General features: G+C 47.3%; 1 protein-coding gene across 2 annotated transcripts in view; it reads left to right on the top strand.

Moving 5' to 3' along the window:
* NPHP4 (nephrocystin 4) overlaps positions 1–19,725 on the top strand; it is a 570,758-nt gene that overhangs the window by 249,552 nt on the left and 301,481 nt on the right. For both annotated transcript variants that reach the window (XM_077458285.1, XM_077458284.1), the window contains exons 7-9: positions 4,871–5,007; positions 10,865–11,049; positions 13,965–14,085. In XM_077458285.1, the coding sequence (XP_077314411.1) occupies positions 4,871–5,007; positions 10,865–11,049; positions 13,965–14,085 (443 nt within the window). The remainder of the gene's footprint in view (positions 1–4,870; positions 5,008–10,864; positions 11,050–13,964; positions 14,086–19,725) is intronic.

Raw genomic sequence — 19,725 nt, 5'->3', positions numbered from 1 at the left:
AAGCCCCTCCAAGAAGTCGCGGTGCATGGAGGCACTCGAAGGCGGCGCTGGAGAAACACGGGCCATTTATGCTATTTCTATTGTTAAACAAGTGGAGAGGGAATATAAATGAATAATCGGGAGCCGAGCACAGCTGCTTAGACCCTTCATATTTCAGCACTTTCGTCTCCGCCGAGATATACAGACAACCCCAACACCGTACAGTATATCCACGTCCAATCCTCCGCAGACACATCTACAATACAACTTCATTAATTTCTTTACATAGACAGGTTTATTAGAATTTTTATGAGCCAACTGAACAGCAAACACTTGATTAGCATGCTTGCCGCCACAGAGTCGTGGTTTAGAAGTGTTAGTAATTCCTATTACAGCTACCACTTATTTCTATAGTGCCATTCGGCTTAAGGCTGGGTTCACACTGCTGCGGTGTACGAGATCGGATATGATTCGCACCGCACTGCAGTGCAAATCACATGCGTTCTCTGTGCGATGCGAGTCCAGCCATACAGATAGTATTGCTGAATTCGCATCGCATCCGGCCCAAACTCGCACAGGACCCTTTTTTTGGTCCGCAGCAGAATCGGATCGCATGGGTGTTCACACCATGCGATCCGATTCCTGTCCGAGTTTGCAGATCGCACTGCGATCTGCGAACTGATCTGGGGGTGTCATTAACTTTTCACTGACACTCCCAGCAGTTCGCATAGGGCAGGCATGAGATGCGGGACCCCGCAGTAGATTCGCAGCATTCCCGCATCGCCGCAGTGTGAACCCAGCCTAAAGGTAAACTCCGGCGCTAAACAAATATTGTCTAAGGCTGGGTTCACACTGCTGCGATGCGGGAACGCTGCGAATCTACTGCGGGTTCCCGCATCGCATGCCTCCCGGCGGCAGTTCACACTGCCCTATGCGAACTGCTGGGAGTGTCAGTGAAATGTTAATGACACCCCCAGATCGGTTCGCATATCGCAGTGCGATCTGCAAACTCGGACAGGAATCGGATCGCATGGTGTGAACACCCATGCGATCCGATTCTGCTGCGGACCAAAAAAAGGATCCTGTGCGAGTTTGGGCCGGATGCGATGCGAATTCAGTCATACTATCTGTATGGCTGAACTTGCATCGCACAGAGATCGGATGTGATTTGCACTGCAGTGTGGTGCGAATCACATCCGATCTCGTACACCGTAGCAGTGTGAACCCAGCCTCAATGAAAAGGCATAGGTGTTCTTGCTTAAGCACTTACGGGCCGGAAGGATTTGCCCCCCTTAATAACCAGGCCATTTTTTTTTTTCACATTCGGCACTGCGTCGCTTTAACTGACAATTGCGCGGTCGTGCATCGTTGTACCCAGACAAAATTGATGTCCTTTTTTTACCCCACAAATTGAGCTTTCGTTTGGTGGTATTTGATCACCTCTGCGGTTTTTATTATTTGCGCTATAAACAAAAATACTAGAGACAATTTTGAAAATAAAACCAATATTTTTCACTTTTTGCTGTAATAAATATCCCCCCAAAAAATGTCTTCATCAGTTTAGGCCGATATGTATTCTTCTACATATTTTTGGTAAAAAAAAAAATCGCAATAAGTGTATATTGATTGGTTGCACAAAAGTTATAGATCCTACAAAATAGGTAATAGATTCATGGCATTTTTATTATTTTTATTTTTACTAGTAATGGCGACAATCTGCATTCTTTTTTTTTTTTTGCGGGGCTGCAAAATTGTGGCCGACAGATCGGTCACTTTTTTAGGACTATTGATATTTATACAGCGATCAGTGCTATAAAAATGTGATTATTCTGCAAATGTCACTGGCAGGGAAGAGGTTAACACTAGGGGGCGATCAAGGGGTTAAATGTGTTCCCTGGGAGGTTTTTCTAACTGTGGGGGGAGAGGACTGACTGGAGGAGAGAGATTGCTGTTCCTAATCACTAGGAACAGACACTCTCAACTTCCCGGTCAGAACGGGCACACCCTAATCACCCCGTGTGGCGCTGATTCCCCCTGTTTAAACCCCTGATATTTCCACCAAAGCCCTCCTAAATTTTATAAGAATAAATAAATAAAATTAAGTTGGAAAAAATAAAGAAATAAAAATAAAAACGAATGACCCCATCAATGGCCCTACTGACACCGTCCACTGTTTTACTGACACCATCCACTGCCCTACTGACACCGTCCTCTGCTCTACTGACACCGTCCACTGCTCTGACACCATCCACTGCCCTACCCACACTGTCCTCTGCCCTACCGAAACCGTCCTCTGCCCTACCGACACTGTCCACTGCCCTACCGACACTGTCCACTGCCCTACCGACACTGTCCACTGCCCTACCGACACTGTCCACTGCCCTACCGACACTGTCCACTGCCCTACCGACACTGTCCACTGCCCTACTGACACTGTCCACTGCCCTACTGACACCATCCACTGCTCTACTGACACTGTCCACTGCCCTACTGACACCATCCTCTGCCCTACTGACACCATCCTCTGCCCTACTGACACCATCCACTGCTCTACTGACACTGTCCACTGCTCTACTGACACTGTCCACTGCTCTACTGACACTGTCCACTGCTTTACTGACACCATCCACTGCCCTACTGACACCGTCCATCCACTGCCCTACTGACACCATCCACTGCCCTACTGACACCATCCTCTGCTCTACTGACGCCGTCCTCTGCCCTACTGACGCTGTCCTCTGCCCTACTGACGCTGTCCTCTGCCCTACTGACACCGTCCTCTGCCCTACTGACACCGTCCTCTGCTCTACTGACACTGTCCTCTGCTCTACTGACACTGTCCACTGCTCTACTGACACCGTCCACTGCTCTACTGACACTGTCCACTGCTCTACTGACACTGTCCACTGCTCTACTGACACCGTCCTCTGCCCTACTGACACCATCCACTGCCCTACTGACACCGTCCACTGCCCTACTGACACCGTCCACTGCCCAACTGACACCATCCATTGCTCTACTGACACCGTCCTCTGCTCTACTGACACTGTCCTCTGCCCTACTGACACCGTCCTCTGCTCTACTGACACCGTCCTCTGCTCTACTGACACCGTCCTCTGCCCTACTGACACCGTCCTCTGCTCTACTGACACCGTCCTCTGCCCCACTGACACCGTCCTCTGCTCTACTGACACCGTCCTCTGCTCTACTGACACCGTCCTCTGCTCTACTGACACCGTCCACTGCTCTACTGACACCGTCCACTGCTCTACTGACACCGTCCTCTGCCCTACTGACACCGTCCACTGCCCTACTGACACCGTCCTCTGCCCTACTGACACCGTCCTCTGCCCTACTGACACCATCCATTGCCCTACTGACACCATCCATTGTCCTACTGACACCGTCCACTGCCCTACTGACACCGTCCTCTGCTCTACTGACACCATCCTCTGCCCTACTGACACCGTCCTCTGCTCCACTGACACTGTCCTCTGCTCTACTGACACTGTCCTCTGCCCTACTGACACTGTCCTCTGCCCTACTGACACCATCCATTGCTCTACTGACACCATCCATTGTCCTACTGACACCGTCCACTGCCCTACTGACACCGTCCTCTGCCCTACTGACACCGTCCTCTGCCCTACTGACACCGTCCTCTGCCCTACTGACACCGTCCATTGCTCTACTGACACCGTCCATTGCTCTACTGACACCGTCCATTGCTCTACTGACACCGTCCACTGCCCTACTGACACCGTCCACTGCCCTACTGACACCGTCCACTGCCCTACTGACACCGTCCACTGCCCTACTGACACCGTCCATTGCTCTACTGACACTGTCCATTGCTCTACTGACACTGTCCTCTGCCCTACTGACACCGTCCTCTGCCCTACTGACACCGTCCATTGCTCTACTGACACCGTCCATTGCTCTACTGACACCGTCCATTGCTCTACTGACACCGTCCACTGCCCTACTGACACCGTCCACTGCCCTACTGACACCGTCCACTGCCCTACTGACACCGTCCACTGCCCTACTGACACCGTCCATTGCTCTACTGACACTGTCCATTGCTCTACTGACACCGTCCATTGCTCTACTGACACCGTCCATTGCTCTACTGACACTGTCCATTGCTCTACTGACACCGTCCATTGCTCTACTGACACCGTCCATTGCTCTACTGACACCGTCCATTGCTCTACTGACACCGTCCATTGTCCTACTAACACTGTCCACTGTCCTACTGACACTGTCCTCTGCTCTACTGACACCATCCACTGCCCTATGTAGCTTTGTATTTGCCTGATCCTCGGTTATGGCATTATACCTTGTCTATGTGACTATTTATGCTGTATTGTTTTACTTATTCAATAAAACACTACTGTTTTATATATTTTTTTAAAACTGTGTTTTTGGTTTGTGGCGCTCAGATGCAGTGAAGATTTGGTTTAAAGAGTTGGTTCACCTTTAAAAAATGACAATACATGACTCCAATAGGAGAGTAACAAATGGTTAAAAAGATTTGAGGGGCAGCCAGCTAGGAGAAAGCCTAAACCCTCCAAAAGCAGCAACAATTCAATCACTATAAACAATCCCTGCAGTGCTCACATGCAAATCCTTGGTGCAAAAATAACCCAAAAAAAAAAAATGACATATAATAACAATAAAACAAGACACTCCCTGTATATTGCTGGCTGCGTGTTGCTTCATTGTTGCTAATGCAGATTATCAGATACCTGCCGGGAGTCAGCGGCCGGGGCCCAGCCTGCCTGTGTTCAGTCGATTAGCGTTCCTCTTCCTTGTTCTGATCTTATTGAACCTGTTATTAGGAGTTCTATTTTAATATGAGATTTTTTATATTTTTATTCTTCTGTAGGAGATTCTTTGAAGAAACCGCACCTCCAGAAAACAGTGACTTGTCACTTAGACAAACTCTATCTAATGATGTATCCTTCACTGGAGAAGTTTGAAGAAGAATTGCTTATCCTGGTTAATAGCGATCGCTTACCGAAGGTAAATGGAGAGGCTGTTTATGTCATTATGGGAGGACCCTGTGTTATGGATATCCAGTTTTTCTCCCTGATTTTATCCTATGACCCATCAGTTGTTACCACCCTTCCTTTTTAATAGTCTGAATCCCAATTGGTCACCACAGTAAAGTGATGGTCAAATTTATTGATATGAGGGGTCTCAAGTGCCGCCCCCAAAATCACCAAAGTACTGCACATACAATTCTGCGAATAATCAATATCAGAGACAACAGAGAAACAGGATATAGTCAAAGACTTTAAGCATGGTACCGGAGATGGGGGAGACTGCAGACATGATACAAGGGATCGTTAGAGACTGCAGACACGATACAGGAGATGGTCAGAGACTGCAGACATGATACAAGAAATGGTCAGAAACTGCAGACGTGATACAAGAGATGGTTAGAAAATGCAGACATGATACAGGAGATGGTTAGAGACTGCAGACAGAATAAAGATGATGGTCAAAGACTGCAGGCAGGATACAAGAGATGGTCAGAGATTGCACACATGATACAAGAGATGGTCAGAGATTGCAGACATGATACAGGAGATGGTCAGAGACTGCAGATATAATAAAAGAGATGGTCAGAGACTGCAGACAATGATACAAGAGATGGTCAGAGACTGTGGATATGATACAGGAGATGGTCAGAGACTGTGGCATGATACAGGAGATGGTCAGAGACTGCAGACATGATACAAGAGATGGTCAGTAACTGCTGACATAATAGAAGAGATGGTCTGAGACTGCAGACATGAAACAGGAGATGATCAGAGACTACAGATATGATACAGGAGATGATCAGAGACTATAGATATGATACAGGAGATGATCAGAGACTACAGATATGATACAGGAGATGGTCAGAGACTGTGGACATGCTGCAAGAGATGGTCAGAGACTGCAGACATGATACAAGAGATGGTCAGAGACTGTGGACATGATACAGGAGATGGTCAGAGACTGCAGACACGATACAAGAGATGGTCAGTAACTGCTGACATAATAGAAGAGATGGTCTGAGACTGCAGACATGAAACAGGAGATGATCAGAGACTACAGATATGATACAGGAGATGATCAGAGACTACAGATATGATACAGGAGATGATCAGAGACTACAGATATGATACAGGAGATGATCAGAGACTACAGATATGATACAGGAGATGATCAGAGACTACAGATATGATACAGGAGATGATCAGAGACTACAGATATGATACAGGAGATGATCAGAGACTACAGATATAATACAGGAGATGATCAGAGACTACAGATATGATACAGGAGATGATCAGAGACTACAGATATGATACAGGAGATGATCAGAGACTACAGATATGATACAGGAGATGATCAGAGACTACAGATATGAAACAGGAGATGGTCAGAGACTGTGGACATGCTGCAAGAGGCTGTGAACATATTATAGGAGTTGTTGGAGACTGGGGACATTCTTCAGGAGACAGTCATAGACTGAAGACATATTACATGAGACTGCTAGAAATCACAGCTACAGCAGGGCAATGGGGAAATACAGATGAGTGTTTACAGGGACCCTGAGGGCCACACAAAAAGGGTCAAAGGGGCACTTTTGGGGCGCCAGGGCTCTAGGCCAAATCATCTCCTACTACAAGTATTTTTTTCAACACATAACACCCTCACTGGTGTAAATTCCATCTAAGAAGGGTCCCAAAGGGTAAGTGGTGGAAAGGAAGGTTCTGCATTGCTGGGGGCCTGGTCTCCGTGTGGCTCCCTCTGTCTCCCCTGAAGGACCCCCTTGTTCTGGGTCATTGCCCGGCATAGATTGGATGTCCCCCAGGAACCTCTGTTATGAACATATCTGAAGATCAATATTTCTGTATTCTTGAAGCATACAATACATGCCCCCTGCAATCATTTCTATAGCTTATGTTTGTTTTGTTTTTGTTTTGTTTGCTGGCGGCGCTCACTATATAAATAAAGATGGTATTTTTGTCCGGGCTTAACTCTATCTGATGTTAAAATCAGACATGGACATATGTAGACTGATGGTGAACGTGACGTGTTTTCACAATTCCCCCGCGCCTGAATCTCATCCAAAGCTGTTACTATAACACCTTACAGGGGAACCAATCCAGGCACAGCGTTCTGTCTGACCGATCTTTTTGGCAGAGCTGTGTGTGTATGTGTGTGTGTATGTGTGTGTGTATGTGTGTGTGTCTGTGTGTTTGTGTGTGTCTGTGTGTGTGTGTGTGTCTGTGTGTGTGTGTGTGTCTGTGTGTGTGTGTCTGTGTGTGTGTGTCTGTGTGTTTGTGTGTGTGTGTGTGTGTCTGTGTGTGTGTGTCTGTGTGTTTGTGTGTGTGTGTGTGTGTCTGTGTGTGTGTGTGTCTGTGTGTGTGTGTGTCTGTGTGTGTGTGTCTGTGTGTGTGTGTGTGTCTGTGTGTGTGTCTGTCTGTGTGTGTGTCTGTCTGTGTGTGTGTGTCTGTGTGTGTGTGTCTGTGTGTGTGTCTGTCTGTGTGTGTCTGTGTGTGTCTGTGTGTGTGTGTGTCTGTGTGTGTGTCTGTGTGTGTGTGTGTCTGTGTCTGTGTGTGTGTGTGTGTGTGTGTGTCTGTCTGTGTGTGTGTCTGTCTGTGTGTGTCTGTCTGTGTGTGTCTGTGTGTGTGTGTGTCTGTGTGTGTGTGTGTGTGTCTGTGTGTGTGTGTGTGTGTGTGTGTGTCTGTGTGTGTGTGTCTGTGTGTGTGTGTCTGTGTGTGTGTGTCTGTCTGTGTGTGTGTCTGTCTGTGTGTGTGTCTGTGTGTGTGTCTGTCTGTGTGTGTGTCTGTCTGTGTGTGTGTCTGTCTGTGTGTGTCTGTGTGTGTGTGTGTGTCTGTGTGTGTGTGTGTGTCTGTGTGTGTGTCTGTCTGTGTGTGTGTGTGTCTGTGTGTGTGTGTCTGTGTCTGTGTGTGTGTCTGTGTGTGTGTCTATGTGTGTGTGTCTGTGTGTGTGTGTCTATGTGTGTGTGTGTGTCTGTGTGTGTGTGTCTGTGTGTGTGTCTATGTGTGTGTGTCTGTGTGTGTGTGTCTATGTGTGTGTGTGTCTCTGTGTGTGTGTGTGTGTGTGTGTGTGTCTGTGTGTGTGTGTGTGTGTGTGTGTCTGTGTGTGTCTGTGTGTGTGTCTGTGTGTGTGTCTGTGTGTGTGTGTGTCTGTGTGTGTGTGTGTTTTTTTTTTTGCAAATTAGTTAAGTGCAAATGAAAAATTTGGGTAAGAAAAGGTTTAGAAAACCCGTGGTTACCATTTCTGGCCTCACCTTATAATGCTACTTGCCTGGCTGCTGTATTGTAGATATTACACAATGGTGGTGTGGCAGATGGGTAACACATTTCTCTCCCCCTCTTCCCCCTTCATTTTTCTTATCATCTTTTCTCTTTATTTTGTCTTTGTCTCTTTCCATTTTTTTCCTTTCCTTCTGCATCTCACTATTCCTCCATGTGTGTCTCCCCCTCTCATTCTTCCCTCGTGTTTTTTCATCTTTCATGTCTTTCTTTATTCCTCGTTGTCTTCCGCTGTGCCTCTCTATTACCATCCATGTCTCTCTCCCTCTCTCACATCTTCCATGCCTCTCTCTCTCTTACTTAATCCATGTCTCTTTCTTCTTCCGTGTTCCTCTCTCTCTCTTCCACCATGTCTCTTTCTTCCTCATTGTCCCTGTCTCTTCTTCTGTCTCTCTCTTCCTCCATGTCCCTCTCACTTCCTCTGTCTCTCTCCTTTTCCATGCCTCCTCCTCACATCCTCCATGTCGCTCTCGCTTCCTCCGGGTCCCTATCACTTGTTTCCTATCTCTCTCTTCCTCCATGATTCTCCTTCTTCCTCCATGATTCTCTCTCCTCTGCCATGTCTCTCTCTCTTCCCCCATGGCTCTCGCACTTCCTCCGTGTCCCTTTCACCTTTTCAATGTCTCTCCGTTCTACTATGTCTTTCTCTTTCTCCATGGCCCTCTTCTTCCATGTTTGTTGCTCTCTCTTGCTCCATGTCTCTCCCTCACTTCCTAAATGTCTCTCTCTCTCTCCTTCAATGTTTCTCTCTCCTCTGCCATGTCTCTCTCTTCCCCCATGGCTCTCTCGCCTCCTCCATGTCCCTCTCACTTCTTTCATGTGTCTCTCCTTTGCTATGCCTCTCTCTTTCTCCATGGCTCTCTTCTTCCATGTTTCTCTCTCTCTCTCTTCCTCCATGTCTCTCCCTCACTTCCTAAATGTCTCTCTCTTCTTCCATGTTTCTCTATCTTCCTCCATGTTCCCCTCACTTTCTCTCATCCTCTTTCTTTCTCTCTCTCTCCCTCCATGTCTCTCTCTCTCCCATACTTTTTATCCCTCTCTCACTCTTCTTCCATGTCTCTTTCTCATACTCTTATGTCCTCCGTGTCCCTCTCACTTCTTTCACGTCTCTCTTTCTCCACTGCCATGTCTCTCTCTCTCTTCCCCTATTGTACTCTCCTTTCCTCTATGGTGCTCTGTCTTCCTCCATGTCTCTCTCGCTTCTTCTGTGTCTCTCTCACTTCTTTCATGCCTCTCTCTCTTCTGGCATGTCTCTCTCTTTTCTGTCATGTTTCTCTCTCTTCTGCCATGTCCCTCTCTCTTCTGCCATGTTTCTCTCTCTTCTGCCATGTTTCTCTCTCTTCTGCCATGTTTCTCTCTCTTCTGCCATGTCCCTCTCTCTTCTGCCATGTTTCTCTCTCTTCTGCCATGTCCCTCTCTCTTCTGCCATGTCTCTCTCTCTTCTGCCATGTCCCTCTCTCTTCTGCCATGTCTCTCTCTCTTCTGCCATGTTTCTCTCTCTTCTGCCATGTCCCTCTCTCTTCTGCCATGTCTCTCTCTCTTCTGCCATGTTTCTCTCTCTTCTGCCATGTCCCTCTCTCTTCTGCCATGTCTCTCTCTCTTCTGCCATGTTTCTCTCTCTTCTGCCATGTCTCTCTCTCTTCTGCCATGTTTCTCTCTCTTCTGCCATGTTTCTCTCTCTTCTGCCATGTCTCTCTCTCTTCTGCCATGTCTCTCTCTCTTCTGCCATGTTTCTCTCTCTTCTGCCATGTCTCTCTCTCTTCTGCCATGTTTCTCTCTCTTCTGCCATGTTTCTCTCTCTTCTGCCATGTTTCTCTCTCTTCTGCCATGTTTCTCTCTCTTCTGCCATGTCTCTCTCTCTTCTGCCATGTCTCTCTCTCTTCTGCCATGTGTCTCTCTTGCTCCTTGGCTCTTTCATCTTCCATGTTTCTCGCTCTCTCTTCCTCCATGTCTCTCCCTCAATTCCTAAATGTGTCTCTCTCTCTCTTCTTCCATGTTTTTCTCTCTTCCTCCATGTCTCCCTCACTTTCTTCTTTCTGCCTTTCTCATCCTCTCTTTCTTTCTCTCTCTCTCTCCCTCCATGTCTCTCTTCTCTCTCTCTCTCCCATCCTTTTTATCCCTCTCTTTCATTTTTCTTCCATGTCTCTTTCTCATACTCTTATGTCCTCTGTGTCCCTCTCCTTTCATATCTCTCTCTCTCTCCTCTGCCATGGCTCTCTCTCTTCCTCCATGTCTCTCTCGCTTCCTCTGTGTCCCTCTTAATTCTTGCATGTCTCTCTCTCTCTCTTCCTCCATGTTTCCTGCTCTCTCTTCTTCCGTGTCGCTCCCTCACTTCCTAAATGTCCCTCTCTCTCTCTCTTCTTTTTTGTCTCTCTCTCTCTCTCATCCTCCATGTCTCCCTCTTTTTCTACTTCCTGCCTTTCTCATCCTCTCTTTCTCTCTCTCTCTCCCCCATCCTTTTTATCTCTCTCTCTCACTCTCTCTCATACTCTTATGTCCTCCATGTTCCTCTGTCTCTTGTTCCGTCTCCTACTCTCCAGGGAATCCCCGTTGCCGGTGGGACTTCTGTTTCGATCCAGGAGAGGAGACTACACATTGGCGTTCACAATGGCTGGTGTTTTGTGCAGCCGCCTCAGGTTGTGGTGGTAACACCGGAGAGCAGAGCCATGAAGGCGCATTCCGTCGGTAGCCTGAGGAAGAGACAGGCCAGCAGTCAGACACTAAGGTATGTCTGATCACTCTGAGATCTTTGTCTGAGTTATGAGATATTATCTCAGAATTCTGATATATTGCCTGGTGAAAATGAATCATATGATGAGCATGTAGAAAATATCAGAATTTCGGGAGTGAAATGGTAGAAAGTCCCCTCTACATACTTAGGCATGACGCATGACGCATGATGCATGGCACTGACTCTGTGAAAAGTCAATTGAATAGAACTGTAAACTGCTAAACTTCCTTTACAGTTTCCAAGCAGAATATCCCTTAAAGCCAAACTCCAGAAGTATTTTTGTGGAGGCCTTTAGAGCATAAGAAATGGGGACATCCTGCTAACCCTGTAGCAGAGGCATCCAGTAAAAGTTTGACAAAGAGGCAGGAATGCCTTGAAACGCGTAGCCATGTTCCCAGGATGTCCATCCATTGAGTTTCTCTGGAGTCTTCTCCCGACCAGGAAGTGGTCTGAGCTTCCTATGGTGACTCGGCCAGCGGCAGTGCTACACAATCCCTGGACTGAATGCCTTTGCTACAAGGTTCTCTGGATGTCTTATGCTCTACTTGTCTCCACCAACTTTATCTGAGTGGCCATATTGTTTTTTTGTTTTTTTTCATACAATAAATGTTTTAATGCTGCACTTAGAATGCGCCCTCTGTTGTATCTGTTTTTATGACTCTTACCCTTGGCTTTTATATGTTTTTAACACTTCACAACAATTTTGACTTTGTCCATCTGGGAATCTAGGGTGTTCCCATCCAACCTTGTGTGTTCCAGATCCTTTTGTTATATTTTGTGAAATATTAAAGTGGACCTGAAATCAAAATCTGAAGATTTGCTGTTATGAGGAACATCTAGAAATGTTAATTGTGCCTAATTAGTATGTGGAAAGATTTGCCTTTTGTTTTGAATTCTTCCTGTACTAACCAGTGCACTTCCTGTGCCTACTGCCTAATAGCTTTATATTTGCAGTGTGAGAGCATCTAAGGCAGTGGTCTCCAAACCGTGGCCCAGGGGCCGGATGTGGCCCTTTGCTTCATTTTATCCGGCTATTGGGGCACTATTCCTCCTACTAACACAGACAATGGGGGCACAATTCGTACCATTGACACCAATTGGGCACTATTCCTCCACTGACACCAACAATGGGGCACTATTCCTTCCACTGAAAACACCAATAGGGGCATCATTCCTGTTGCTGATACCAACTGTGGGGCAGTATTCCTCCTACTGACACCAATGATGGGGCATTATTCCTCCACTGACACCAATGATGGGGCACTATTCCTCCTGCTGACACCAATGATGGGGCACTATTCCTCCCACTTACACCAACAATGGGGCACTGTTCCTGTCACTGAACAAAAATATTACAGCACACGCATGCATTTTTGCGGGTGTGCCCCCCAAATATCTTGTTTGAATATTCCTGTCACTGACACCAATGATGGGGCACTATTCCACCCACTGACACCAATGGAGCACTATTCCTCCTGCTGACACCAATGATGGGGCACTATTCCTCCCACTGACACCAGTGATGGGGCACTATTCCTCCAACTGATACCAATTATGGGACACTATTCCTCCCACTGATACCAATGATGGGGCACTATTCCTCCCACTGATACCAATGATGGGGCACTATTTCTCCCACTGATAGCAATGATGGGGCACTATTCCTCCCACTGATACCAATGATGGGACACTATTCCTCCCACTGATACCAATGATGGGACACTATTCCTCCCACTGATACCAATGATGGAACACTATTCATCCCATTGATACCAATGATTGGGCACTATTCATCCCACTGATACCGATGATGGGGCACTATTCCTCCCACTGATGCCAATGATGGGGCACTATTCCTCCCACTGATACCAATGATGGGGCACTATTCCTCCCAGGGATACCAATGATGGGGCACTATTCCTCCCACTGACGCCAATGATGGGGCACTATTCCTCCCACTGATACCAATGATGGGGCACTATTCCTCCCAGGGATACCAATGATGGGGCACTATTCCTCCCAAGGATACCAATGATGGGGCACTATTCCTCCCACTGACACAAATGATGGGACACTATTCCTCCCACTGACACCAATGATGGGGCACTATTCCTCCCACTGACACCAATGATGGGGCACTATTCCTCCCACTGACACTAATGATGGGGCACTATTCCTCCCACTGATAACAATGGGGCACTATTCTTCACACCGATAGCAATGAGGGGGCCATTTTTTGCAATATGGCATTGCGTCACTTTAACTGACAATTGCGCGGTCGTGTGATGATTTACCCAAATAAGATACTGTATCCTTTTTTTAATCACAAATAGAGCTTTCTTTGGGTGGTATTTGATCACCTCTGCAGTTTTTATTTTTTGCGCTAAAAACAAAAAAATGTGAAAAACAAATATATATTTTTTACTTTATGCTATTAAACATCCAATAAAAAAATTAAAAAAATGTAGTTTCTTTATCAATTTAGGCCAATATGTACATTTTTAACATATTTTTGGTAAAAATAAATCCCAATAAGTATATATTGATTGGTTTGCGCAAAATTTATAGCGTCTACAAATTATATTTTTATGGATTTTTTTTAATATATTTTTTTTAATTAGTAATGGCGGCGATCAGCGATTTTTAGTGGGACTGAGATATTGCAGCGGACAAATCGGACACCTAACTGACACTTTTGACACTTTTTCTGGGGACCAGTGACACTAATACGTTGATCAGTGCTCAAAATATGCACTGTCACTGTACTAATGACACTGGCAGGGAAGGGATTAACATCGGGGGCGATGATAGGTAAAGGCTTTAACCCTGACTGAGCAGTGATAGGAGGTGAGGATGAGCCGTGTGGGGGATGTGAAGGAGACGTAACACCAAGCTTTGTCTTCCCGCAGTTCTACCGCGCTGGTATTAAGGAGCCGCATGCGTCTGCCTGAGATGGTCAGTGACCCCAGATTCACCATCGTCTTCCTGCTGGAGTATGTCTTCACTGTGCCCAGCGCTGTTGGCAGCAAGGTACCGTAAAATATGTTCTATCTTCTGGGATTTTGTTCTTTTTCTTGATCAGTAGCAGCGCTATACGGGGTGCATGGGCGCCGGACTAGTCTATATGCAGGGCGCCGGACGCATGGATTTCTATGTATATTTTTTTTTAGAAGCATGTGATTAGAGCCTGAGGCTCTAATTGGCTTCAAAAAATGGTGGGCTTTGGGCGCAGAGCAGGTGGGATTGCCATCCCCTGGCGGACAGGAGCAGGGAAAAAAAAGGTGGGGTGGTGTGGAATAGGGAGGGACAGGGCGGTGGAGTGTGGAGTGGGAAGAGACAAAGTGAGAGACGAGTAGGAAAGAGCAGGGAAAAAAACGGAGATGTAGAACTAGGCCAGGAAAGAGGAGGAGAAACAGTCAAGACAAGAATAGAAAAGGAGGTGTGGTTATTTCATTTTTACTATTCAATGCAAACTCCTCCACCCATCCATGTCTCCACCCACCCATGTCTCCACCCACCCATGTCTCCACCCACCCATGTCTCCACCCACCCATGTCTCCACCCACCCATGTCTCCACCCATCCACGTCTCCACCCACCCATGTCTCCACCCACCCACGTCTCCACCCATCCACGTCTCCACCTATCCATGTCTCCACCTATCCATGTCTCCACCCATCCATGTCTCCACCCATCCATGTCTCCACCCATCCATGTCTCCACCCATTCATGTCTGCACCCATTCATGTCTCCACCCATCCACGTCTCCACCCATTCATGTCTTCACCCATCCACCCATGTCTCCACCCATCCATGTCTCCACCCATCCATGTCTCCACCCATCCATGTCTCCACCCATCCATGTCTCCACCCATCCATGTCTCCACCCATCCATGTCTCCACCCATTCATGTCTCCACCCATTCATGTCTCCACCCATTCATGTCTCCATCCATCCACCCATGTCTCCATCCACCCATGTCTCCATCCACCCATGTCTCCATCCACCCATGTCTCCATCCACCCATGTCTCCACCCATCCATGTCTCCACCCATTAATGTCTCCACCCATTCACGCCTCCACTCATTCGTGTCTCCACCCATCCGTGTCTCCACCCATCCATGTCTCCACCTATCCATGTCTCCACCTATCCATGTCTCCACCCACCCATGTCTCCACCTATCCACTTCTCCACCTATCCATGTCTCCACCCATCCACCCATGTCTCCATCCACCCATGTCTCCATCCACCCATGTCTCCACCCATCCATGTCTCCACCTATCCATGTCTCCACCCATCCACCCATGTCTCCATCCACCCATGTCTCCACCCATCCATGTCTCCACCTATCCATGTCTCCACCCACCCATGTCTCCACCCATCCATGTCTACACCCACCCATGTCTACACCCACCCATGTCTACACCTATCCATGTCTCCACCTATCCATGTCTCCACCCATCCACCCATGTCTCCATCCACCCATGTCTCTATCCACCCATGTCTCCATCCACCCATGTCTCCACCCAACCACCCATGTCTTCACCCACCTATGTCTTCACCCACCCATGTCTCCATCCACCCATGTCTCCACCCACCCATGTCTCCACCCATCCATGTCTCCACCTATCCATGTCTCCACCTATCCATGTCTCCACCCATCCACCCATGTCTCCATCCACCAATGTCTCCACCCACCCATGTCTCCATCCACCCACCCATGTCTCCATCCACCCACCCATGTCTCCATCCACCCACCCATGTCTCCATCCACCCACCCATGTCTCCATCCACCCACCCATGTCTCCATCCATCCACCCATGTTTCCATCCACCCATGTCTCCATCCACCCATGTCTCCACCCACCCATGTCTCCACCTATCCATGTCACCATCCATCCATGTCACCATCCATCCATGTCTCCATCCATCCATCTATGTCTCCACCTATCCATGTCTCCACCCACCCATGTCTACACCCACTCATGTTTCCACCCACCCATGTCTCCACCCACCCATGTCTCCACCCACCCATGTCTCCACCTATCCATGTCTCCATCCATCCATCCATGTCTCCATCCACCCATCCATGTCTCCACCCATCCATGTCTCCACCCATCCATGTCTCCACCTATCCATGTCTCCACCCACCCATGTCTCCATCCATCCATCCATGTCTCCACCCACTCATGTCTCCACCTATCCATGTCTCCACCTATCCATGTCTCCACCCATCCGTGTCTACATTCATCCATGTCTCCACCTATTCATGTCTCCATTCACCTATCCATTTCTCCACCCACCCATGTCTCCATCCATCCATGTCTCCAACCATCCACTTATGTCTCCACCCACTCATGTGTCCAACCACTCATGTCTCCACCCACTCATGTCTCCACCTATCCATGTCTCCACCCACCCATGTCTCAACCCACCCATGTCTACATTCATCCATGTCTCCACCTATCCATGTCTCCACCTATCCGTGCCTCCACCCATCCATGTCTCAATCCCCCCATCCATGTCTCCACCCATCCATGTATCCATGCTTTATTCTGTTGAGAAATCACTTAAAAAAATACCATCCTAGCGCAGGGATCTCCAAACTGTGGCCCTCCAGCTGCCGTACTACACATGGGATGGGACTACACATCCCACGAGGCATTGTAAAACTCTGACATTCACAGGCATGACGAGGCATGATGGGAATTGTAGTTCCTGAACAACTGGAGAGCCGTAGTTTGGAGATCCCCTGCGGCATTTCTAGCTGCAGCCATCTTGAGTAAGGGCAGATGATTCATGTAGCATTTACTGCCTGGAATCCATCTGCCATTACCTCAGGTATGCAGACAAGAGGGTGTGCTTAGCTGAGAAAGCCCCTCCTCCTGGGATGTATGACATCATTTTGTCCTAGGCCAGAAACCAGGAAGCAGATGAAAAAAATGTAATCAAAACCCCCCCCAAAAAAACCCTTCCTATTTATTTACTAATTCTGTCAGCAAAAGGATTAAAAAAAGTCCACGTTGATTGAGAAAGTTTAGTTCCACTTTAAACTCTGAAAACATTGGGGTGATGATTTATTGCCTGTAGAAATGCAAGCATTGCTCAGCGGAGTCTTCTTTAGTTTCCCCAGCTGGCTGCATATAGACTCCATGTGTGAATTGTTATTGTCTATAAAGTTGCAGTTTCCGTTGTCTCCCATCTGCTGGCAGAGATAAGCTGGGCCCTCCATATTGGTGGGGGCGGGGGGGGGGGGGTTCTGATTTCCTCGATGCCACTTTCTGCACTTTACACACAAGTAGATTTCAATCACCCCCGCTCCTATTATCCCCCACCCCCCAGTATCTGGAAGAATCTCTGGACTTGATTATATTCCGCTCTTTTCTTTGCAGCGCTGGTTAGATTTATCAGTCTGACTTTCAATAAATGTTTCTGCTTCTCTTAACATTTTTAAGTGCGCTATTTAACGAGAAGGCAAGAAAAATACTTTCCTGTTTGTGCTTTCTTCTTCTTTTTTTTTTTAAAAACATGACCTCTTTTATGGGGAATAAAATTGCTTCTGCCTTTTACAGCGTTCTTCATTGTGACATTTCCAATCTGAAAGGATCGCGCCACTCTCCATAAATTGGAGGACTTCGAAAGTAGGGCTGCAGATTTACAGAGATATTTAGGAGAGCAGCTGACAAAATTATACAATTCCGATGGATTCATTTATTGACACTGGGGGGCAAATTCGCAGTAGTGCGTTGATCTATATTTTAGCGCAGGTGTAAACTGCAGGTCAATGCAACGCAGTGCAAGTCAACACGTGTAAAACGCAGGTCAACGCGATGCAGGTAAAGAAAGATGGTTGGGTTATGTAAAGATGGACGCCGCAAACTTTACATACCCGACCAGGCTGCTAGCGCCCTCTGCGCTCACGGTACATGGGGCTATTTGCTCCCTCTCCTATCCCGCTAGGTGTTATGGTGCGACCCTCTCTGGGTAGACCCTGGTTTACTGGGTGGGACTTTGTTCTTTCCTTGTACTCCAACCATTACTGTCTACATGGGACTATGTCAAAAACCATGAAATCAGGCCGAGACAGAAGTACGGTTAAATCACACTTGTTTAATAATAAAAGTAAAAAGAACAAACCGTAGTCAAAACATAGCCAAAGTTCAGTAACCGGAACGGATAGTCAGCCAAGCCAGACGTCAGGGATCAATGTAATGGAACGGCTAGCAGGATCTGGAGCCAGAAGGGATGTCAGCACACCATGTCTTGAACAGGATCGCAGGAGATCATTTCTGTGTTGTTGACCAAGGCGAAGGCAGAGATCCTCTGGACTGGGCGGCTTAAAGTGGTTGTAAACCCTTACAACACACTTTGACCTACAGGTAAGCCTAGATTAAGGCTTACCTGTAGGTCCAAGAAATATCTCCTAAAACCTACACGGTTTAGGAGATATTTGCCGAAAGACAGGCACCCCTGTCTACGGCGATATGACGCGCGTGGCGGCTCCCGCGCGCATGCGCGGGAGTGACGTCATCGCGGCTTCGCCGAATGACAGCGGCTGAGCAGCAAGACCCACCGAGAAGATGGATGCGCCGGACTACAGGGGACAGGGGTGACTTCGCTGGCTCCTGTGTCAGGTAAGTGACACATAATGTACTACTACAGTGGTGTGAAAAAGTGTTTGCCCCCTTCCTCATTTCCTGTTCCTTTGCATGTTTGTCACACTTAAGTGTTTCGAAACATCAAACCAATTTAAACAATAGTCAAGGACAACACAAGTAAACACAAAATGCAATTTGTAAATGAAGATGTTTATTATTAAAGGTGAAAAAAAATCCAAACCATCATGGCCCTGTGTGAAAAAGTGATTGCCCCCTTGTTAAAACATACTATAACTGTGGTTGTCCACACCTGAGTTCAATTTCTATAGCCACACCCAGGCCTGATTATTGCCACACCTGTTCACAATCAAGGCATCACTTAAATAGGAGCTGCTTGACACAGTAAGGTCCACCAGAAGATCCTTAAAAGCTACACATCATGCCGAGACCCAAAGAAATTCAGGAACAATTGAGAAAGAAAGTAATTGAGATCTATCAGTCTGGAAAGGGTTATAAAGCCATTTCCAAAGCTTTGGGAATCCAGCGAACCACAGTGAGAGCCATTATCCACAAATGGCGAAGACATTGAACAGTGGTGAACCTTCCCAGGAGTGGCTGGCCGCCCAAAATTACCCCAAGAGCGCAGCGACGACTCATCCAAGAGGTCACAAAAGACCCCACAACAACGTCCAAGGAACTGCAGGCCTCACTTGCCTCAGTTAAGGTCAGCGTTCATGCCTCCACCATCAGGAAAAGACTGGGCAAAAATGGCCTGCATGGCAGAGTTCCAACGAGAAAACCACTGCTGAGCAAAAAGAACATCAAAGCTCGTCTCAATTTCTCCACAACACATCTTGATGATCCCCAAGACTTTTGGGACAACATTCTGTGGACCAATGAGACAAAAGTGGAACTCTTTGGAAGGTGTGTGTCCAAGTATATCTGGCGTAGAAGGAACACTGCATTTCATAAAAAGAACATTATACCAACAGTAAAATATGGTGGTGGTAGTGTGATGGTCTGGGGCTGTTTTGCTGCTTCAGGACCTGGAAGACTTGCCGTGATAAAAGGAA

This window comes from Lithobates pipiens, unplaced genomic scaffold (genome assembly GCF_037356315.1).
Source record: "Lithobates pipiens isolate NorthernLeopardFrog02 unplaced genomic scaffold, aLitPip1_a1.2 Scaffold_27, whole genome shotgun sequence".
NCBI lineage: Eukaryota > Metazoa > Chordata > Amphibia > Anura > Ranidae > Lithobates > Lithobates pipiens.
This window is presented reverse-complemented; position numbering and strand designations above follow the sequence as displayed.